Raw genomic sequence first — 24,934 nt, forward strand, 5'->3', positions numbered from 1 at the left:
TGCATCTATATTCCTGAGGGATATTGGTCTGTAGTTTCCTTTTTTTGCACTATCTTTACTTGGTTTTGGTGTCTGGAAAATAATAGCTTCATAAAATGAATTTGGGGAATTCTCTCACCTCTTCTATTTTCTGGAATAGCTTGTGTCGAACAATGTTAACTCCTCTTTAAGCATTTTATGGATTCTTCCAGTGAAACTATCTAGGACTGGAGATTTCTCTTTTAATAAGTGTGAAATTATAAATTCATTTTCCTTTATAGTTACAGGGCTATTCAAATTATCTAATATTGGGTGGTATGCAGTAGTTGATTATAGCACCCTCTTATTATTTTTTGATACCTGGAGGGTCTTCAGTGAAATTCCTGTTTCATGCCAGATATTGGTAACTTGTGTCTTTTTTTTTTTTTCTTTTGTTTTGCCAATCTTAACTGAAATTTTGTTACTTTTATGATCTTTTAAAAAACCAGCTCTTTGTTTAATTGATTTTCTCATTGTTTTTGTTTTCAACTTCATTAATTTTCTTCTCTTATCTTTCTTATTTTCTTCCTTTTGCCTACTTTAATTTGATAAGTGCTTGAGCTGGGAGCTTAGATTATTAATTTGAAACTTTCTGCTTTCAAATATTTTAACTTAGTTGTTAAAATTTCTCTCTCAGAACTGTTTTAGCTGTATCACATAAATGCTGATATGTTCTATTTCATTTCTATATAGTTCACACATTTAAAGTTTTTCTTCTTAAAGATTCCTCTTTAACATATGGAATGTTTACAAATGTGATGTCCTTTTTGACATATGGAAAAACAAAACTTCCAAGTTTTTGAAGACATTCCTGTTATCTTTCTGTTATTGATTTTTAGGTCGATTTCTTTGTTGTCAGAGAACACATGCTTTATAATTTCAACTCTTTTAAACTTTTGAGATTTGTTTTGTAGCCCAAGATATGGTCTATTTTGGTACATGTTCCTTTGGCACTGGAAAACAATATGCATTCTGTTGTTATTGAATGAAGTTCCCTTTAGTTGTTAATTAGATTCCATTGGTTGATGATGTTGTTGAGTCCTATATGCTTGATGATTTCCTGTATAGTTGTTCTATTAATTTTAAGAAAAGTGGTGGTGAAGTCTCCAGCTATAATTGTGTATTTGTCTATTTACCCTATATTTCTTTTCAGTTCTATCAGTTTTTGTTTCATTTATTTTGCAGCTCTGTGATATGATCATGTAAATTTAGGATTGTTATTCTTCTTGGTGGTATGACCCTTTTATCATTAAATAACGTCCTTCTTTGTCTCTGATAATTTTCTTTACTTTGAAGTGTACTTTATCTGATATTAATACACTTACTTGTGCTTTCTTAGAATAATTTTTGCATGATACATCTTTTTTCATTATTTTATTTTTAACCTTCTTATATCACCTGTATCATTATACTTGCAGCAAGTTTCTTGAAGACAACATATATCTGGGTTTTTAAAAATCTACTCTAGCAATCTCTTCCAATTAGTATACTTAGACCACTTACATTTAATGTAATTTTTGATATATTAGAGGTTAAATTTCCATTTAATATTTTTCTTTTCTATTATTTCTATTTTTTCTCTTTCTGTTTTCTTTTCACTGAATTTTTATGGGTTTTTAAAACATTTTTATAATAAAATTTTGATTTACCCATAGTATTTTAAAATGTATCCCATTTTATAACTTTTTTAGTGGTTGCTCTGGAATTCACATTATATTTATAGAACTTATCAGTCTACTAGTGTTGTCATTTTTCCAGTTCAAGAGAGGTGTAGAAACCTTACCTGCCTTTACATCTCTTCAACCTTCTCTGTTTATAATATAATTGCCTTACATATTTTCTATATATTCATTTAGAATCATATCAGAAAGTATTTTTTGCTTCTACTGTCAATCATAATTTAGAAAACTAAAGATTTACCCATATCCTTGCTTATCCTGTTCTTTTTTCCTTCCTCATGTTCCAAGCTGCTTTCTTTTATTGTTTAGAGAACTTCCTTTAGCCATTCACTTAGGGTAGATCTGGGAGTGACAAATAATCTTAGTTTTCCTTCATTTGATAATTTTTTGATTTCTCTTTAATTTCTGAAGTATATTTTTTTTCTGGATATAAAATTCTGGTTTGACAGCACTCCTTTTTTTTTGTTTGCACTCAAAATATACTGTGCTACTTCCTTCTCACCTTCACGGTTTCTAATAAGGAATACACTGTCGTTTGAATTGATGTTTCTGCTATAGGTAAGGACTAGTTTATCTCTTGCTGCTTTAAAAGATTTTCTGTCTTTAGTTTTCAGAAGTTTGATTATGTATGATGTGACTTGGTGTGGAATTAGTTGGGTTTATCCTGTTTGGAGTTCATTCAATTTCTTGAATCTATAGGTTTATGTCTTTTGCCAAATTTGGGAAGTTTGCAACTATTATTTCTTCATGTGTCTTTTTCAAGGCTACCTTTTTTTTCTCTCTCTTTCCAGGACTCTGATGACACATGAATGTTAGATATTTTGTTATAGTCCCACAGGTCCCTGAAGTTCTGTTTTGTTTTTTGCTTTTGTATTGTTTTGTGTGTATGCCTGTGTGCACATGTGTGTGTGCATACATATGTGTATGCTTATTATCTCTGTGTTGTTCAGATTGGGCATTTTCTATTTTTTGATCTTCTAGGTTGCTGATTCTTTCTTCTGTCCTCTCCCTTCTGAGCCCATATATTGCGTTTTTTATTTGGCTATAGCATTTTTCAGTTCTAATATTCTCAGTTGGGTTTTCTTTATATCTTCAATTTCTTTGCTTTGATTTTCTATTTCTTTGATAATACTTTCTACTTTTTGTTTCAAGTGTGATTGTAATGGTTTATTTTATTATTTTTATGTTGGCTGTTTTAAAAATTTTGTCTGGTAACTCTAATATCTCTCTCATCTCAGTGTTGAGATCTATTGGTCGTCTTTTTTCATTTAGTTTATTTTCCAATTATTGATACGATGAGTGATTTTCAGTTGAATCCTGGATATTTTAGGTATTATGTTATGAGATGCTGGAAATTATTTAAACTTTGTGTTTGGGTGGCTCTCTCTGACACAGTTCCAGGAGGGGAATGGGAATGGGAGAGCACTGCCTCATTACTGCCTGGTGGGGATAGAAGTTTAGCTTCCTTACTTGGCCTCTCTTCATTACTGCTTAGCAGGGCTGGGTACTCTAGCTCCCCACATTATCCTCATTGTCACCATGGAGGGAGACTCATTAACACAACATGTTAACAAAGCAGTGAACTCCAGTCTCGTGGCATGCTAAGAGGGGCTTCATCTATCTTTCAAACTCTCAACAATTTCATGGAAGTAATGAAAGGATAAAATATAATGAATATATAAGACAAGGCTCCTGGAACAGGTCACAGTTTGGGAGTAAGATAACATGACTGGACAAATGTTACAATGGAAATACAAGGTATTAAATTTCAATCCTGAAAAAAAAAAAAATTCAATCCTGATTCTGTTATCTCCTAGCTTTGTAACTTTGGGAAAGTCACTCAACTTCTCAAGCTTTGGTTTCTTAAAATAAGAGGAAGAGTTGTGTGAATTGGGCCATAATTTATATTCCTGTTTTAATTTTCAATAACTAGGAAATGAGAATTAGAGAGGATGGCATTTCAAAATTCTGCATACATATAAAATCAATTTTATGAATATAGACATTGTTATAATTAGAGCAAATAAAACTTTGAGGTGAAAATGATATAATGAAACTTTGAGGAAACATGTCCTCTTTAAGCTAATGAAAGTGATGCCAACTTATAGTTGGAGAGATATCTTGGATCCTTGCTTTTCAAAGCTCAGACTTCCATCTACCTGCAGCAGAATCACTTGGTGGGCTTGTTAAATGTAGATTTCCTGAGCTCCAGCACGAATCAATATGAACTTATTTTTTGTAGTGGGAGCCAATGAGCTGTATTGTAAAGGGTCCTCCATTATGCACACTAATGGTTGTGAGCCACTGCTGTAGGCTTCAAGAAAATATTTTCAACCTTCAAGAAAAAAGAAAGCTAATATGGTATATCCAGAGAGGAATAATGGGTCAAGGAACTGAAATTCTGGAAATCAGTTACAAACAATTACGATCAGGGAGTAACAGAGTTTATACTTTGAAAACAATAAAAGTACATGGGAATTCTAGCAAGCTTGTATTTTAAATGATCATGTAATAAATTTGGAGATCAAAGAAAGATAAAACATGTGACATAAGGTTATAAGAAGACTAGTATTTATAATGGACTTGGGTTATGAATATTTCAAAGGACCCCAAGGAAGTTTATTCCTATGTGTAAGACAAGAAAGAAGGGCAACTGAATTTACTGTTTGTCATAAGTGGTAAAAGGTTATAATATCTTACACATAGAAGATATTCAATAAGTATCAACCTTAATCTTCTCAATCACAGAGAAAACATCTGCAAGCAATCATGGTTAAGAAGCATTTGGGGGCTTCCCTGGTGGCGCAGTGGTTGAGAATCTGCCTGCCAATGCAGGGGACACGGGTTCGAGCCCTGGTCTGGGAGGATCCCACGTGCCGCGGAGCGACTGGGCCCGTGAGCCACAACTACTGAGCCTGAGCGTCTGGAGCCTCTGCTCCGCAACAAGAGAGGCCGCGATAGTGAGAGGCCCGCGCACCGCGATGGGGAGTGGCTCCCACTCGCCGCAGCTGGAGAGAGCCCTCACACAGAAGCGAAGACCCAACACAGCCAAAAATAAACATAATACATAAATAATAAATAAAAATTAAAAAAAAAAAAAGAAGCATTTGGGACATTAAATATAATTCATTCATTCGATAGGATGCATTTCAAAAACAACTTTTTAATTTCATATAAAATGCCATATTGTTCACATAATATTGTCTTATATGGATAAGCATATTTTTCTGATGAGATGTTTCATATATTCATCAAATTCTCAATACATATTATGATGCTGAGTAGCTTAACACATTAGTTTGCCTGTTTAAAGAACTACAGTTTAAAAGATACAGATAATAACTTGCTCTACCTTTTGTAAATCTGTCCACATAGTCTTTTCTTTAAGGAAAAAATTCATTGAGCATCTATTGTTCACCTGATGCAGGAGTTATATGGACAAATAAAAGTATTTGTTTTTAAGAAGCTCACGTACTGAAACCAGAGAAATAAATTATATAATAGTGATAATATTAGTCCCTGCTATTTTTGACAGTATGAAAAATGAGCAAATAAATAAATTAAGTTTCTTTCTGTCTAAGGCAATCATGTTGTTGAGGTTAGATGTTCTTCCTCAATTAAAGCTATCAAAGGCTACAATGTGTGCTTGGAATTCACATCTTATGTTTTATAACAGGACCTCGGACTAGGTTATGATTAGCATTAGCTTATGCTTGTAGTCAAGACATGGGGTTTTCCTTAAGATTCCAGATGATTAAAGAACTGTTAGTGAACTTAACTTTGGAATTCTCTAATTGTTCTTACTTGCTAAGAACTTTAGATTATATTCACAAGCTCATACACAGGCACACACACACGCCCATACAATTCTACCACCTTTCATTATATTAAGTTTTCTGAATAGTGAAAATCAAGAACCAGATTTTCAAAGTATTGGAGACTTTTTTTGAGAAGCCATACACATTTCATTTCCTGGAGTTTAAAATATTTATTTTCATCAGATCCATCACATTCCGGAAAAAAAAAAAAATCAATACTTTGGTCGCAATTACTCTTTTGCATTATATGCATATTACTAAATCATATTTGAGTTTAAAATTTCAAATAAATCAAGTGATTATAAGACAAATGTATAACATAAGCATGACATTCTAAGAAAAGAAATTTGCATGAAAGCTTGTGCCCGTGAACATGAGAATTTAGTTAAGGATGAAATCCTGAAGCATATTCTCATGACAGGATGAATCTATTAGTGTAGTTAAGTATTTACAGACCTTCTTCATTTCCAAATACTTTACTAATGCCAGAAACAAGATAATTCCTGGCTTGTAGAGCAGAACAAACCACCCTAAAACATCTGGCATACTTACACACTTTTCACTGTCAAATACATAGCACAAATGTTTATTTGACTCAGAATCTTTGCATATGAAAGTGAATATCCTCTTGTCAGTTTTATCATCTGCACAAAATGATATTCTGTGAAGCTGGCAATTGTGTTGAACTTCCTGTGAACACAGATGAAAATAAACGTAGTTGAAGAGATTTTTTTTTTTCATTTTCTGATATACCAGCTGTGCTAATAACATACAACTTATGAGACATCATCTGTCATACCTTGATTTTATAATTACATACACCTCAAACTTAAACAAATACGTAATGAGATAAACCTCCTGACTCAGGATTAAACTAAGATAGTCATTTCAATAGCACTTAGAAAAACACAAGGGAAAAGAGGATCAGAGGTTCATGGGCTTCCTGAGCTACAGGGGATTCAGAGACCATTATTTTAAATTGTGCAATTCTAGTTAGGAGGATATTGAGGTCTAGAGAGATTAAGATGCTTCCACAAGGTTACAGAATTAGCAGAACCCTTTTTAACCAGAGTACTTTTCATTTTATCTTACTGCTACTAACATTACAGTCTAAAACATAACTTCATTTGTACACAATTTCATATGAAACATACTACATATTACATGTCTTCATGGTAACTCATACACTCTTGAAACTCTTCTAAGGAAATCATACTTGCAACTTCTGTAATGTTTTCCATTGGATCAATGAATGAAGAAGATCTACACATCCAGCTTCTAAATTACTGAATCAACCTTGTTAATCAGTAGAAAGATAAATACTACATATATATATATATATATATACATATATATATACATATATATATATACATCATATACTGCAACTATAGCATCTGTCACTACATCCTTCCGAGTTCAGGGTTTGACGTGCCAGCTTGCTGAGATTTTCTCTACCACTCTGATTCACATTACTGCCCTTCAGACCAAAAATGAGTACATAAAACAAGTTACACAAATAAATGCTAAGAGAATTTGTCTACAGCCTGCATTCTTGACTGCATACAAAACAAATGGTAAGTCATCAAAGGGTTGTTTGCAAGCATGAAAATTAAAATGAGGCTGTATACTGTATGACTGTAAACAACTTACTAAGGCTTCTGATGAAGTCATCTTTCCTCTCTTGTGGTTAGTGCTGAGATGGACACTGACCACGTTTGTCTGAGACTATCCTTCTCCTACACTTTGCCTGATTGACCAGTCTTTTTCTCACTGGCATATCTTTGTTTTATTATTAATACAGTCAAACGATGGCCTTCAGCTGTACTGTAGCTCCCAAATACTGATAGCAGGTCTACACCAGTTTACTAACTGTATAATCATGTCAAACATAAAAAGGACATATCATTGCTATACAATATAGAAAAAGGATTCATTTTTTTCCATTTATAGGAGAAATTACAAGTATTTAACATGAAAACACATCATTTACACAGCTGGTGGTGAAACCTATGCAGTCCCTCATTCACTCACCAACCAATGTGATCACAGAAAGCCTTTGGTTATGACAGTTGGGAATCATCTTAAGTTCTGTTTAGACTGGCAAGAGGTATCTTTCTACAAAAGAAGACCAGGGTGCTGAAACTTATAATTTTATTACTTTTGTGAATTTTTGTTGCTGTGATACATCTTTATGATGTAGTACTGATTTCTGGTGAGACAGGATAAAGAGACTCAGGAATACAATTAAGCACAGTGAGAACACAATTATCCTTTAACACTGACGATATATTATTGGAGTTGGAACAAAACATAAGTAAATCCCCAATTCACCTATACCACCTTTTTCCAGCAATGCAAAATCTCCATTTGGAGGACAAGTGAGAAAAGCAAAAGGGGAAAAGACACAGAAAGAAAGATATTGGAGTCAACTGAGATTGCTTTTCACTTCCATTTTCATCCATCCAAATGGTATAGAAAAATGGTCTATTTTCTATCAAGTCCGTTTGGTTAAGAATAAATTTTTAAATATATAAATATATTTACTATATAAATGTATAGTAAACATATGTATATTTTACTATAAATAAATTTATCTTAGGACCATCATATTTAATTATTCCTTTCCTAAATTACAGGTTATACCCCAAATAAAATATATGATAGATTTTTTTCTGATTCACTCACATCTCCTCAAATAGTGGTTCCTAAATGCATATCTGTGAACAGGCTGTATCAGAGTCACCTGGGGAGGTTTTCTTGTTTTTTATAATATAGATACTAAGTCTTGTTCTGTAGATTCTGAATCTGAAAGGCCTAGGGGGTCTCCAGCAAGCGGCATTCTCAGGAGCCTCCTAGGGGCACTAATGCCCAGAAGAGCTGGTAATCCCTTTTTTAGATTACCTATATGTTTTTATGGATCCAAAAAATGGTATATTCTATAATAGGTAAACAGTCAGACACTCTATATTCACACGTGATATATGAGTAAAGGGTCAGTTGCTGTCTATGCATATGCAATATAATAGAATTTATAAGACATTTCAAAGATTTTAAAACTCTAAGATCACTCTTCAAGTCTGGCAAGGATGAAAATAGAGACGTTTCTTTCTGGTTAAAAGTTTGGAAAACTTACTTTTTTGGGAAAAAATTAAATTGGGTCTCTTTAAAATTAGCTATTAGATATAGGAAATTGAGACTTTGGGACAGGGAAGAAAAGCATTGGTGTTATTGATTTGGGTAAGAAATACCATGAACAAAAGTCAGTTGGCTAATCACACTGAGTTGAATCCCAACTCACTGATGTTTTGTAAATGGGGTTTAGGTTGGGAGAGGCATAGAGATTTGACAGTAAAAGTTTAGGGAACATAATGATACGGTTGACAGGTTGAAAACAGGAAACTCGTTATTATGGGAGTCTTATTATGTGGGCTCCAGAATCACAAACCGGTAACATTTGCTACATATGCATTTCCTATGATCTGCTTCTCTGTGTCTTTTTAAATACACACACACACACACCACATACTAAATCAGTGTTAGTCATCTTGCAGTATCCTTAAGTCTCTATATTTTGTGATTTGTAAAGATATGCCATTATTAAACTGTTGATTCTAAACACTAACGATGTTCTCTTTATATACTGCATTTAATCATATTTGTATTTTCTAAATACTTAAATTTTGTATTAATTAACGAAAAATTTGAAGCATTCTATATGTTCAATAATAGGAGAATGGTTTAGTAGATTATAATTTATAGATTATGGTATTGGTGAAATTTTTATAGCTTAGGATATATTATGGGTAGACTTGAATCAAAACGAACAAGAACACATGTAGATGATACATAAAGTGTATTATCAGCCTTACGTATTTCAAGGTGTGCTTTGACAAGTCCTAAACTTCATGTAAAAAACTGAATTAATTACACACACATATACTCCAAAAGGGATCTGTACGGTTTAGAAGAAATAAACAGGAACATGGCCTACAAATGACTTGTTCTACCTGGCCATTTGCCACTATATATCCACTTAGTTTAAAAAAGGAAATACAGTATTAGGATTGTTTTTCTTTTTAATTGCATATAAGACTACACTTTGGTTGCTACATTTTTGACTACATTGTCACTCCATAACTTACTGCTTCCTTAGCCTACTGTTCTTTTGTAACTACCATCTGCCTAATGAGTTAATCTCAGCCATAATTTCAACTGCCTTGTTTCCCAGCAAACTGTACATATATCACGAGCTTGAATAGACCAGACCTTCCACTATCCTTTCATCACTTCTTTTGTCTGCTTTCAGCCACCTCAGCAATAGTTACTTTGGGATAACCATAACAAAAGTGGTCTCCAATTCTTTGTTTTTTTTTAATATTGAGTGTGGAGAATAGGAGGAAATTAGAACAGTTGAGGGAGGTCTTAGATTCATGGCTTGAGAGGTTTGAAAGAATGCGATTGTTCCTTATTTTGGAATTGAACAATAACTGTGGGTGCATCCATGCCATTGTCCGGTTGTCCTCAGACATATTATAAATGCAAAATTTCCATGGCAATTCTGATTCTGTAGGCTAAGATAGTATGTGGGACTTATTTTTGCAAATGTCTCAGTTATTTTTGATGCAAATATTCCATGGACTATAATTTGAAAGTGAAGGATACTGCACGTAGCCTAGCAGCCTGTGCACTACACCAGAACACTTCCAACTTTAGTGTATATAACAATTACTATGTTTCTTCTTAAATTACGGATTCAGTAGGTCTGGAATGGGACCAGTGGTTTTACATTTCTAACAAGCTCCCAGGTGATGCTGAAACTGCTGGCCCACAGACCACGCTTTGAATAGCAAGACATTGTCAGGGGTTGTTATGCACACAGATTGAAGGGATTGGTCACAAATGCTGGACTAGTGAAAACTGCGGACCTGTGAAAATATTTTCATCATCTGTTTACAGGCCAGGGTTTCTTTGGGCTTTCAAATTGAATTAATTTGTCAGTAAGCATGCTACAGCATTAAAAGAAAACATTGATAATATATATTTGTAAAATAATTGGAGTTGAATGTTAGTCAGTTATTCCAAACTGACTTTCATGGTCTTATCGAAATTACTAAACAATAATTCTGAGGCATTGTGAATAAAGTATTATGTTTATTTTCTAGGGCTGCCATAACAAAATACCACAGACTGAGTGGCTTCAACAATAGATATTTATTTTCTCAGTTCTGGAGGCTTAAAGTCCAAGATCAAGGTGTCAGCAGGTTTGGTTTCTGCTGAAGCCTCTCCCCTTGGCTTACAGATGGCTGTCTTCTCGCTGTGTCCTCACATGGCTTTTCTTCTGTGCTCACGCATCCCTGGTGTCTCTTTCTCTTATCATAACGACACCAGTCTTATTGGATTAAGGTCCAATTATGACCGCATTTAACTCTATCCTAAAGGCTCTATCTCCAAATACAGTCACATTGCGGGTTGGGCTTCAACATAGGAATTTTAGGTGAAAACAATTACATCCACAATAAGTACATATTAATAAATGTGAATCTAGAATAGATTATATTTTCCAATTTTTTTCCATTGGATCTGTAGGGGGGAAAGCTCTCAAATACAAGAAGCTTAAGTTTACACTGTGTTATGGGCTGAATTATGTCCCCAACCCCCCAAATTTATATGTTGAAGCCTTAACTCCCCGTACCTTAGAATGTGACTGTATTTGGAGATAAGGCTTGAAAGAGGTGATTAAGTTAAAATAAGGTCATCAGAGTCAACCCACCTCCAATCTGACTGGTGTCCTTAGAAGAGGAAATAAGACATACAAAGAGACACAGGAGTATGCGTGCACAGACAACCATGGGAAGAGGCAGCAAGAGGGCAGCCATTTGCAAGCCAAGGAGAGAAGACTCAGAGGAAGCCAAGCCTGCTGCTGTCAGCTTAATCTCCGATTTCCAGCCCCCAGAACTGTGAGAAATAAATTTCTATTGTTTGAGCCACCAGGTCTGTGGTATTTTATTATGGCAGCCTTAGTAAACTAATACACACTGATTATGTCTACAGGCAATAACAGTCGGTCCAGGACATTTTAATAAACAACATACAGCTTTTGTTTTCTTTCATACTCAGTGAACCACACTTACGTGCATCTCCTTCAAGCTTATGAAGAAAAATTCCTAAATACAAGACCAAACACCGTTGAATACACTTTTAATATAAATTTTTATATCCCAAACATAGGCTGCAGAACAAACCACTCAGAAAGCAATTCCAAATGTTGTTTTTTCCCCTGTAAATCCTATAGAGTTTTAAATTGTAGTTAACTGAGAACTAAACAGTTTCAACTGGTAAAACATTTTAAAATACTCATTAAAATAGGAGTGTAATTGCAATTAATTAAAGAGTAGAGTGCTTCCGATGTTTAAAAATGAGCCTTACCTTTGATTTGGGTTCTAGAATTTTTACTCCATAAATTGATATTTGCAACTCAACTTTCGGAATTTTCTGGCCTTCAGATTTCTTGATATGTCTTGCAAACTACAAATGAAAATTTATTCACAAAACTGTAATTCTGTTTCTATAGACAATATATATTTGGAGCTCATATTCAGTGTTGAAATTTCATTAAATAAATTATTGCCCATTATAAAGTATTTTTATAAACTCCACACAGCCCCCAAATATTTAGAAATCAAACTGAAGCTAAGGATTGAAGTAATTATCCCAGATAAAACACTCAGAACTAGACTCAGTCTAGAAGTATTTAAATGTCCTGGTTTTCTAGAAAAATGGTACAGATGAGCTGGTTTGCAGGGCAGAAGTTGAGACACAGATGTAGAGAACAGACGTATGGACACCAAGGGGGGAAAACTGCGGTGGGGTGGGGATGGTGGTGTGCTGAATTGGGCGATTGGGATTGGCATGTATACACTGATGTGTATAAAATTGATGACTAATAAGAACCTGCAGTATAAAAAAACAAACAAACAAAACAACTAATACTAAACTTTCATTGGGTTATTTGTATGGAAATATGTTAATATAAATGTTTCAGACATTACATAAAATTTCTAAACATCTTATATGTTCTGGTATAATGTTATAAGTCATAATTCAAGTTATTACTTTAAAATGTATATCTCAGAAATAACTAAATTTCCTTGTCAATTGCATTATTATGAACTTTCATCCAATCTTTAACCGTGGTCATTTTTAAGTCTTTTTTCATTTACAGACAGTTCTGGGTGTACTCTGATGCTTTTGCAAATATGTTCCTATAAAAGGGTTTCGGGCTTCCCTGGTGGCGCAGTGGTTGAGAGTCTGCCCGCCGATGCAGGGGACACGGGTTCGAGCCCTGGTCTGGGAAGATCCCACATGCCGCGGAACAATTAGGCCCGTGAGCCACAATTACTGAGCCTGCGCATCTGGAGCCTGTGCTCCGCAACAAGAGAGGCTGCGATGGTGAGAGGCCCGCGCACCGCGATGAAGAGTGGCCCCCACTTGCCGCAACTAGAGGAAGCCCTCGCACAGAAACAAAGACCCAACACAGCCATAAATAAATAAATAAATAAATAATTTAAAAAAAAAAAAAAAGGGTTTCATCTTCAAGGAATTCATGGAAAAGACTCTGACAAGTACAGATTTCTGGTAACTGACTGTACTGCTGAACTGAATGAATAAACATTTTCAGAACTCTAATGAAAATCTGATGAACTCATAAAAGTGCTAACAAAAGATCAAGATGAAAAAAAAAATAATTACATGGGACTGAGTGAACTGATGAGGATGATTATAATTTTTGTGACTTTCTGTCTGAATTAAAAAAAAAAAAAAAGTCCTGTTTTTATGTGGCAATGCTATTCTCTCCCTACTTTCCTTCTCTCCTCCCTCCGCCCCCCCTCCACCTTTCTTTTCAAGAAATAGAAGAGAACTATTGAAAAAAATTGTATTTATTACCCCTCTTGTAGGGCTTCAAGAAGTTATTTCCTAGTATAACATTTTGTTAGCATATGGATTACCCTAACGACTCAAAACAGAGTATCTGTAAGGCGGGATGGGGTTTCAGTCCTCTTTTGTGTGTCATATTTATTTGCATTGTGTATTTCTTTCTAATGTGAATACACATGGTATAGTGCAGTCCCAGAGCAGAGAGTGTTTAAAGGCCTCTTTCTCTTTTCATGATTTTGCACTGCCATGGAGAATAATATAATTAATGCATATAAGAATGCCTTGAAGTGTCTGCCTTGATATCCAGGGAGGGGGTTACAGGGGAAGGGTTCCATTTGCTTTATTTCATTTTGGGTGGAATAATTTTTTAGTTTGCTGTCTGTCTTGTTCTATAAATACAGGCAGCTTTTTTCTCGGTATTCAGCAGTCTTACATTCTGCACATAAATGTGACTAATTCATGCCAGAGAATTTTCTTTTTTTGTCTTTAAGAAACTTGTTTTGCTTCAGTGCAGACCTTTAAAAATTATCCCAGCTCTCTCCCAAAGAAAGTGGATTAATTTGTTTCTCTTCCCTTCATAATCTTCTTCCTGTATGGGTATAATCAAAGCAATTTGGGGGTTTTCACATATGGAGGCTGACAAAATAAATCAGCTGCTTTCCATCTACGTGAACACGTCTGAACAAAGCCAGTCCCATCGCTGGCTGCAGACGCAGTCTAAGCTGGCTTCCTGGGTGCTGCTCCTTTCCAGAAACAGACAATGAGCAATAGCTCTTGAAGCCTTTTCCACATCTGGACACAACCATTCCTGTGACCTCTTTTAGTTTCCAAAAAGTCCGTCACAAAACAACCACTAATATTAAACTTATCTGTTATGTTTTTTCTGCCAGAAAAAAAAAGGAGAAAATGAACAAGGGGAGGAAGTAGTGGCTACAAGTAGAATAAACAAAGAGGGGAGCAAGGAGGGAGAGAGGGAGAGCGGGGAAACAGGAGAACCAGACAAAGAAAAAGAAAAATAAACATAAAATATCTGATCTATGGCTTGTGAAACCTTTTCTTCTGCTTCATATCAAGATGAAATAATTGTGCTCCAAGAAGATCCAGGGATCATCCAATCCCATCCTCCCATTTCAAAGATGAGAAAAATAAGTCTCAGAGAAGTCAGTTACCTTGGTCATAAAATCCATCTGTAGCAATCAGGCCTAGAACCTAGTTTTGCTATCTACTAATAACTCTTTTCTTTTGCCCAGCACATTTTCTGAATTAGAAAAAAACAAAGCTTCCAGTTCTATTTTCATGTTTATCAAGGTTGATACCGGTTATTGGCCTTGACTGTTGCACAAATGTTGCAAAACATTTAAGCCTAAGGTTATATTTGTTCAATCTATAATATTTTAAACAAAGTTTAATATTCTCATTCCTGTTTTTTGTTTTTTTTTAGTTTAAGATGACTGTATTCTATCTACAGTTTACATGATTTCTCTAGGTCTCTTTTCCTACTTGTAGACCTCTCAACTGTGTTAAACAATACTTCTAATTTACATTTGGAAGATGCATTCATGCTCACATTGTATTCTTTTCTCTCCCTATTTACTACTTGAATGTTAATGCTTGAAAAGCCTTTCTGCAAATTTTTTTCCATTTTTGCTTCAGTAAATTTACTTCTTGGTCATCTAGACAGAGTGATCTACCAGTAAAACTTGAATATAATAATCCAATAAGAATATTCAAAGGTGGTAAAGCCTAAGAATTCTGGAGGATATCTGGATACAACAAATGAATAAACAAAAACAAGCCTTTATCACCACAAAATGATGGGGAAGGATAAAGTATTACTTGAAATAAATAAAGTACTTAGTTAAATATATGCCACTTGTAAGTAGAACAGCTAAAGAAATTTTAAAGGGAGCACTACTGAGTTTCAATATCATCATCACACAATTTCTATCCATTTCTCAAAGGACTTAAAAAGTGAAATCTAACTATATTATTAATGGAATATACATTATTAGGCAATAAAAATTAATGAATTAATTCAAATTCTTTTTGTGGTTCTTATAAATTGTTGATTTAATTAAAAATTTTCCTGATACTCTTACAGGGATACCAGCTATGCATGTATGTTTACAATTAAAATGACCTTTAAGTATTTCATTAATTAAATAACTGGTTATGAAGACAAAAACAGAGTGTTATGCTACCCAGAGAGAGTGAGGTCAAGTGGAGAAACTGCTGGGCCTAGATTTAACAGAACTTTTCAGTAATTTTCAAGGCCACATGGCTTGAGGTAGCTTCATGTAATTTTGTTAGCTCTGCTGGGGTGAGGGGTCTGTCCTCTAAAATTGGGGTCCAGGAATGCTGCTCCCTGGTTATCTCCCAGAGAAATCAAGAAGTTTTGGATCTACATACCAATATTCATCCACATGTAAATATCACAAGCAGATTGTTTATGAAATATATTGAGCCCTCTGACATTTGTACTAGTTGTACTAAAACTAAATAAATCCCTATTAAAAATAAAATTCCTTACAATAACAATGATATTAAATATATAGAAGTTAAAAGGGATTTTTAATTATCACTTTTTGAAAAATTTGGAATTTTCTTAAATTGTAGACTAAAACATGATTAAGAGATAGAAATTGTTGAACATGATTGAGAAATAGAAAATATGCTGTTTTGACAAATATAGAATTTCTGAAAGTAAACACTTATAAAAATTATAATATTTAAGAAAACTTTATGAACTATAAATTCTCCACAAAATGACAGAAAAATAGTACCCAATAAAATAAATCAAAGTTTTAAAATTTTTCGTGAAAAATAATTAGGCATCATTAAACATAGAAGCATAAAAAAATACACTGTTGAAAATCTTGTAAGTTTTCTATCATCTTGTATTAGTCATAAATTTTGAATTCTTCTTTAATGTCAGAAGCCAATATATTAATATTGCAAACTTTTGAAAAGTTATTAAATTGAAATGAAATGTTACCTTATGTGGCAAATAAAATATAATACTGAACTATAGTGGATAAAAAAGTAATCAGAATACATATGTTTAAGAAAAGTAAGCAGGAAATTAAAATGGGGTATGTGTACACAAAACAGGGTTAATAAGCAAATTTCTTTTTTTCTTTTTTTTTTTTTTTTTTTAGTAGAGCCATAGCACCATCTTCTGGTCATCTCTACATGACAACAAAATTAAACAGGAGCCAGGGTCTAAGTTCTTAAAATAAATGTAAATATTCTTGTATACTCTTGAGTTGTAGCATCTGCCCTTCGATACAAAGAAACAAATAAAAAAAATCTAGAAGTAAATAAAAAACATTGTTTTATTTATTTTCATTAGTTCATGAATCATTACCCTTAGATATACTTTCCTGATCTACAAAATTTTTACAATCAATAGAGTAAAAGATTGCTTATTAGATTAAGTATTCTGGAAGATACTTGAAAGACAAAAGCTATTATCAACTGAGTATAAATTTTTAAATTATACTGCATGATTTTTATCTTATTGTAAACCACATTCCTTTATTAACAGAGTACATTTCCAAATAGGAAACTACATAAGAACTGAAAATAAAGTTTCACAAAAGTACATTAAAAACTAGCCATTTTTTAGAAAGCATTTCATCTCGAATATCTCTTTGTTACCTAGTCATTACGTAATTGAATCTTTTTGGGTTTGGATTTGGGTTCACTGAATAAAGAACCTCCTAGTTATAAAGAAACATTAAGTGTAAATATCATCATTCTTTTATAAAACATCCTGGTTGTAGTGAAGTTGGATTCATACCCAGAGTGTGCAACATTTTGAACATTTAAATAGAATCTTATTCTAAATGTTGTCCATAAATTGTAAGACTTTTTAAATTCTCTATTAGTGCTTAAAAGTATTTGCCAAACAAGCACAAGTATAAATTACTGCCTAATGAGTAGTTAAAAGAAATGGTTGGCTGGTCCCCTTTTTCTCCAAATGGGAGTGAGATCATCTTAGGACCTTTTAGTATATTTCTTTAAAAATAAGTAAAATATAAAATACATAAAATATTTTAAAATGTAAAAAATTAGGAAAAGTCAGGTAAAATAAATGGATTAAAATATTACCTTTTATTTCTTTACCCAGAAAGCAAGCCAACTCACTTCAATTTTTTTCTCAATTTAAACACTCTAGATTCCACCTGACATGACATTGTCAAAGCAAAGTAATACTTTTTAATGTTTATGATTTTGCCTGGCACAGAGGCCTACCTCTCCTATGGAATAATTGGATGAAATCTAAATAAAGTCAGAGAAGGGTTGTTTCTAAAAAAATTTTTGAGAACAACCATAGAGAATAACAATAAAGTGTGTTAACAAAATAGTGCTATGTTAAATTTTCTTAATGAGATAAACATGAGAATTCTGTTGAAGGAGTTTTTCAAATCTTAGTATCTCAGAGGGAACAATGTCTTTTGGGATGAGATGCAATTAGAAAAACATGCGAAGGATGCATGGCGGCTTACTTAAGATTTTCTCAGGAAACTTGCTGATTCTGAGTATGTGGAGTTGTTTAGTGTCCTTTTCTGCTCTTACTCTCACCAGTTCCCCAGGTCTGCTCATAGATATGGCCAGATCCTCGTGGATTTGTCCATTAGGACGTCTTTAACATACAGTGTCACAGCAAAATGCTGCTTTGTAATTAAGTCTAATTCTACACTTTCAACTGGTGGATATGATATTCTAACTTTTAGAGACAGTTGTTCTGCCATTATTAGTCTTTGAGTTACGGCACAAGTCCACATTGCAAAGTAAAGGCAAGCTACGGAATGTCAACACATAAAATATTGCCGTTATATTTTTTTTGTTGAGTATGAAAAATTATACCTTAGAAAAATACAAAGAGTGTTCCACACCCAGAAAAATAATCATGTGTACGTAGTCATTATTAAATATGTTTCCTTGATCTAGTGATATTCATTCAACAGACCATTTTTACCAGGGTGAAGCCATATCTGTCACAGAGCTATTCATGCTTTGAATTTCCACCAGTCTACTGATGACTGAAGATAAATTCAATACACTAGACACTTATCTGGAGGGCTTGCCCTACCTTTAGCTTCCTTACAGCATCTCTCACAACTTCTGTTCCTTTGGGCTGCTCCACTTCTGTGCTGCCAAGAAACTGAAAATGGTCACTTGTGAGACAGGCTTTACTATATCATATATCAGTAAGTCATGTTGAAATATATCATGGAATAATAGAATGATGTGATAGTAATTCAAGTCCAAATCCTAAACAGAAGTTACTAATTTATATTATTTTATATGGAAATATAAATACATTACTTAATCATATACAATTCCTATTTTTCAAGGTTTTTATAAAACATACTTTTCCTAAATACTTTACTTGAAGATCTGTACTGGAAAGAAAATTAAAGACATTTCACTGGGCCCAGAGAAATAAAGTTGAACTCAAATTTAAAATACATTAACAATTAAAAATTTTCTGAAAATTTAAAGCATATAATTTTTATGTTGTCAATAGTATATTTTGAGATATTAATGTGGTTTAATACAGTTTATAATGTCAAATCAACATTTTTCTTTGTTTTCCAATTAGCACACTCGTACAGCATGTAAAATTTTAAAATACACAATTTTTAAATACCCAGTATACAGCATTCATCAAAGCCATAAGCTAAAGTACATTCAAAAAATTTTTTTAAAAAAAGCTCTACAATTTTACTAAGTTTTAAAATATCCCTGGAGGTTTTTAGTTAAAACCTGACCTATCCCCCCAAAAAAGAAAAAGTTTCACAATAATTACCACATTGTAATAAAATCTCTATCCTGGAGAGATATAATACCTCTTAAACAGAAGTCCAATATCATGAAATGTTCAAGACCAATTAGAACTGACATGTGGCTATTTTATTCTACAGATTATTTCTATATAAATAGCAAATAATCATTAAATTCATTAGGTATATATAATTTTCCGAAGACTTTTTTTCTTGTCACATACTATCAATCATCATAACACCAGGGTGGGATAAGAATTCATCACTTCTTATATAAATAGACATATGCATGAGTACGTATGTGCATATACTTTACATCAAATAATTAAGTAGAACCTTTTTCATGTGTTAACTCACAGAAGGGAAAGGAGCAAAATAGTAATGTCAGGGTATCTTTTAAAATTACATTTAATTCCTTCTTTCATTCTTTATTTTAAAATTTTTATTGGAGTATAGTTGATTTACAATCAGCTAGTAACACAACTATAGTTGTGTTAGTTTTAGGTGTACAGCAAATTGAATCAGTTATACACATACATAATCCACTTTTTTTTTTTTTAGATTCTTTTCCCATATAGGCCATTACAGAGTATTGAGTAGAGTTCTCTGTGCTATACAGCAGGTTCTTATTAGTTATCTATTTTATATACAGCAGTATTATATATATTGACATATATATATGTCAATCCCAATCTCCCAATTTATCCCTCTCTTTCATTCTTGAAAAAAATAACAATAGCAACTAAAGAAATGAGAGTTTTGTTTTTCAAAATGGGCTCTGTGTATTACCTGTAAGAGAATTACCTAGGGAGCAGGTTAAAACATAACAATGCAGATTCCTCAATCTAATAAGGGTAGGGCTAGGGAATTATATTTCTAAAACCATCACAAGTGATTTCTTGTACTAAAATCTAAGGAACAGACTTAGAAAATAGTAAGAGCTGAGGAGAATAGTGGAAGGAGAAAATAGTAAGAGCTGAGGAGAATAGTGGAAGGTAGATAGAAAAGGTGAGCTGAAAATACAGGAGATAACTTCTGATCCTGTTTCTAATGAGATCATGGAGAGAACATGAAGCTCAGAAACATTAAGGCAAAAAAGTTTAAGTTTTCAGATTCTACAAGGTACAACAGTTTCTTTTTCTAATATATTCAAACTATGCCAAACAACTGCAACTTGGTCTAAATGTAAAATCATTAGGCACTAGGTTTGTCCCTCTGTGACCTCAAATTGGTTGACCAGATCTGCAAAAAAAGACCAAAATTAATGGAGAAATTCTCAGCTTAAAAGGAACTGAAAACCTGCTACTAAGATATGCGAGACAGCCAAATCGATTCCTGATACCAATGGACCCATCACATTTCTTCTGTTTCAGGACAGTGTATTCAACTTTGGCTTCATGATACAATAACTTGGGAGCTTTAAACTTAGACCAGTGCCTGGGACTCTGATTTAATTAGCTGGGGCGGAGCCAGGGCATCTGCGCATTTTAAAGCTCCCCAGGTGATTTTAACGTGCCACCAGATTTGAAAAGCACTGTTATAGATCACGCAGAAAGAGTAAAGGGTTCAAGTGACAGGAGGGGAGCGAACACAATAGAAACTATTTAGTTCTGAGTAAATCCATGGGGTAAACTCTTCTCAACATCTCTGAAATTATCACTGAGAGATTCCCCATTAGTGGTGGTCTAGTGTTAGCAGAACAGGAAGGTAAAAGCAGACTATATTGCTAAGTGATTATTGAAGTATAAGAAGGAAGCGTCTGATGTGTCGATAACAGACTGCAAGAGTTGCTAGAAATATTTATGGAAAATATTCATACTTTGGCAGTAATGTCATGAGTCATAGTGGTTATACGTAAATAGGCCCATACGGGAAAATTATGGAAGAACTCCAAGTACATTCTAAATGAATCAACCTCTTGCAGTGCTCCAGGAACATTTTAATATGTTTCTTTCACAGTGGCTTTAATTAAACCATCTGAGTAATGAAACACAGGGAGAAGCCTTGAATGATTGTGGGAACTAAGCTTTAAAGACTTCCAATATGAAGCTTGCCACTTAACCCTTTTTTTCTCTGTAATGTTGGATGAACTGAATGGAAATAATTTTAAAACTGAAAAGCAGATTATTCCTTATAATAGGTTCCTGTATTTTTAAGTTATAAAAGTCATGATACTTAGATTAAATAGTTCATATTTGTATGCATTCCATGTCTATATAAAATATTTATAAGACCCTTGAATATGATGCAGCATGCTGGAATAAACTCTAGGCTTAGAATCTGAAGATACTGAAAGGTCACAATCTCTGTCTTATTTGATTCTTGAAAAATAAGGATAATAATATTGTTCTTCTCACCTTACAGAATTGCTCTGAAGATCAACTGCAGTAAGAGATAATAAAAAAAAAAACACACACACAAAAACCCTGTAAACTGCAAAGTGCTTTATAATTATGAGGGATTGTCACTTCTTTATTTAATGATTGTTTGGGGAAGACACTAGAATTCAGTAGATATTGTTGGTGCCTGCTGAACTCTCCTTAGATCTTCTTTATCAGGGCTGGGATCCATCCTCCAGCTTCCCAGTGCTTTGCTGGTAATGGCTCACACACAAGACCTTCAAAGGATTTCCTTTGGGCAATGAGGTCACTTTGCCAGTACAGAGAGCTGGAGACACCTGGAAGTTTTTTGCTTTGCCCCATATCACAGTATTCCTTAGCTAATGACTGGTGTAGAAAAATAGAAAAATAACTTCAAATTCTAAGAAAAAAAAAGATTTAGAGCCAAGTTTACAGATTACAAGGAGAGAAAAAATACATACTGAGGTATGAAAGGGACTAAAAATTTAAACTCCCATGCCCCAGTTCTTCATAGGAAAAGAGGGGAGTATGTAAAACAAAGCAGAGGAAGAAATGGAACCCAGGAATCAAGGGGGTGGGGCAGTGACAGAGGGTGTTAACCACTACATATATGACAAATCAAGGCACAGCAGTGTAGCAGGTTATCCAGAAATAAAGAAGAAAATAACGAGTCGAAAATGGTTACTTCAGTGAGTGACACTTGGGAAAAGAGCTGAGGAACATTTTGCTTTTTCATTATAAGCCTTGGGGAAATATTTGTTTCAAATGGACATGGATAACTTTGATAAAATAAAAATTGAATTAAGTCCCCAAGTGATAACAAGTTACAGTTGCACACACTCATTTATTCCTTAAAAAAAAAAAGAGAGTATTTACTATGAGTCAAGCATTTACTAAGTGCTGGGTATATAGCAGGGGGAAAATGTCCCTGTTCTAGTGTAGTTTATATCCCAGGGAGCATACCTGTGTATGTGCGCATGTATGTATGTATGTATGTATCTATATATTTCTATGTTTATGTCTAGATCACAAACATATTTCTAATATATCTTAGATAGCATAAGTAAAAATAACACAAATAATAACATAGATTGGGCAGAGTGTAATATTTAAGATCGAGTGATCAGGGAAGTCCTCTCTAAAAAGGTGACATTTTAACAGCGACCTGAATGAAAGGAAGAAATGAAAGATACTCAAACATATTGAGTCTAAATTCCTTTGATGTGTCAGTTAGAGTAGCAGACTCAACAGCTGGGTATACAAAGTAGTGCTTGGGGAAGGAGAATTCTGGGTAAAAGGTGTGGATTAGGGAGACCCTGGCACTGAGGTCTCAGTGGAAGGACTGAGGAGTGCCAGAACCACGGGTCCCCAGGTAGCTGCCATGCTGCAGAGGGAGATGAAAGAGAAGAATGCTGCCAACAGAAATAAGTTAAATGTTCGGTGAAACGGCAAGGAGAATCAAGAAAGTTAGATCCTTAATATTAGTAATCAGGGTTATCAGATGAGCAAATAAAATTATAGAATGCTGCTGTTGGTGGGAATGTAAAATATTAGAGCTACACTGGAAAACAGTTTGGTAGTTTCTTGAAGACTAAATATGCACTTACCCTAAGGTACAGCAACTGTACTTTTTGGTATTTATCCCAGATAGATGAAAACTTATATTCCTGTAAATATTTTTGCATTGATGTTCACAATGGATCTATTTGTACTAGTCAAATGTCAGAAACAGCCCAAATATCCTTCAGTGGGTGGATGGTTAAATAAACTGTGGTACATCCATACCATGGAACACTACTCAGCAATAAAAATAAGTGGACTATTGTTACACACACAACTTGGATGGATCTTAAGGGAATTATGCTGAATAAAAGAAGTTAATCTCAAAAATTCTCTTTTCTGTTATGAAATTTACCTAAATAAAAAATATAGAAAATTTGTTTTACAACCTCTTAGAAAATGGGACATTGGTATGTTGAACACTTTCAACTGGGTAAAAGTCATTGCTTTTATGTTTTAGCAACTTTATGTCTTAGCTCCTCCATGTGGCAGAAAAAAAATAACAATTATGAGAAGAGAGTATAATGTATCAGACTGTTTTTGCTTTATACATGTATATTCTAAGTGTTATTTTTCAGTGTGGCAAAAGAGCAAAAGAAAGAGTTATGTGTTCCAAGGCCAGTGATAATGGTGGGTGCTCTTTTTCTTACTTCAAGTATTCAAGATTTTATCAATTATATATCTTCAGAGTCTCCAATAGACAACATTCTTTTCAGCACATACTTTTTTTGAAAGATCAGGCATTAGACCTTACATAAGTCCAAGTGTGTGTCTTGCACAATTGTGTGTCTGTGCTTTGAAAATCTGCAACAAAATTTTTCTGTTTACTTATGAATAAACATTTGTATTTTAATAGTAATGTATGTTCACTGTAGGAAATTTAGAAACTACAGAAAAATGCATCAATGCATATAAGCATCAACTTCTTTCTCACAATCAAGAGGTAATTATCATTGAAAATGTAATATGTTTTAAATTTGTTACAGTTAAAGTAATCGGCCAATGATAGTATTAGGCAAACTTACAAAAACAAACAAGACCTCTTAAATTACTATATATGACTGATTCCGTTTGGGCATTATTGTGTGTGTGTGTGTGTGTCTGTGTGTCTGTGTGTGTGTGTGTATTTAAATTTTACTAGTTATTTACTAGTTATTTACTAGTTATTAAAAGGATTGAAGATTAAAATACTGAATAATATTTTGATCCTAGATAATATGGACAGATAGGAAAGATATAAAACACAAAAGGACATTTACAATATATTAGACTATGAAAAGTAAGATGATAGTGATCTAAAAATGTTTTGTGTATTCTTAGTCTATATATTAAAAGGTATAACAACATAGCATATATTTTTCATAGATTTTACAAACTATAAAATATCTTTGGAAAATCATCAATAAAAACTTTGACAAATACAGAGCAAATTTTTGATACCTTAAAGCTAATTATATATTCTGTGCCAATAGTCCAACCTACGCATCTCTTTGGTCAGTGCGTTTGGATACTTAGTAAATGCACTCATAGCAGATATTTTAAAGGCTGGAGGTTGTTGAAATTAAAAACAGAAAAATGTCATCAAACTCACTATTATATACAAAAATATTTACTTTATAGACTTTTAAAATTAGAATGCTATTAAGATATTTCATATCTGGCTTAATATTTTCCAAAACTCCCACAACTATTTTTCAATTAATTAAAATGACACAGGCTTCTCTTTTAAACTAATCTCAAGTGATGTCTGTAGCCATTTCTTCCAGTTA

At 33.5% G+C, this 24,934-nt stretch overlaps 1 protein-coding gene across 6 annotated transcripts in view; it reads right to left on the reverse strand.

Moving 5' to 3' along the window:
- Nucleotides 1–24,934, reverse strand: part of GULP1 (GULP PTB domain containing engulfment adaptor 1) — a 257,106-nt gene that overhangs the window by 36,063 nt on the left and 196,109 nt on the right. For all 6 annotated transcript variants that reach the window (XM_068543865.1, XM_068543861.1, XM_068543864.1 and 3 more), the window contains exons 5-7: nucleotides 18,552–18,623; nucleotides 11,945–12,043; nucleotides 6,068–6,205 (exon numbers count right to left, since the gene is read on the reverse strand). In XM_068543865.1, the coding sequence (XP_068399966.1) occupies nucleotides 6,068–6,205; nucleotides 11,945–12,043; nucleotides 18,552–18,623 (309 nt within the window). The remainder of the gene's footprint in view (nucleotides 1–6,067; nucleotides 6,206–11,944; nucleotides 12,044–18,551; nucleotides 18,624–24,934) is intronic.

The sequence above is a fragment of the Eschrichtius robustus genome, chromosome 5, assembly GCF_028021215.1.
Source record: "Eschrichtius robustus isolate mEscRob2 chromosome 5, mEscRob2.pri, whole genome shotgun sequence".
In the NCBI taxonomy this organism is placed as follows: domain Eukaryota; kingdom Metazoa; phylum Chordata; class Mammalia; order Artiodactyla; family Eschrichtiidae; genus Eschrichtius; species Eschrichtius robustus.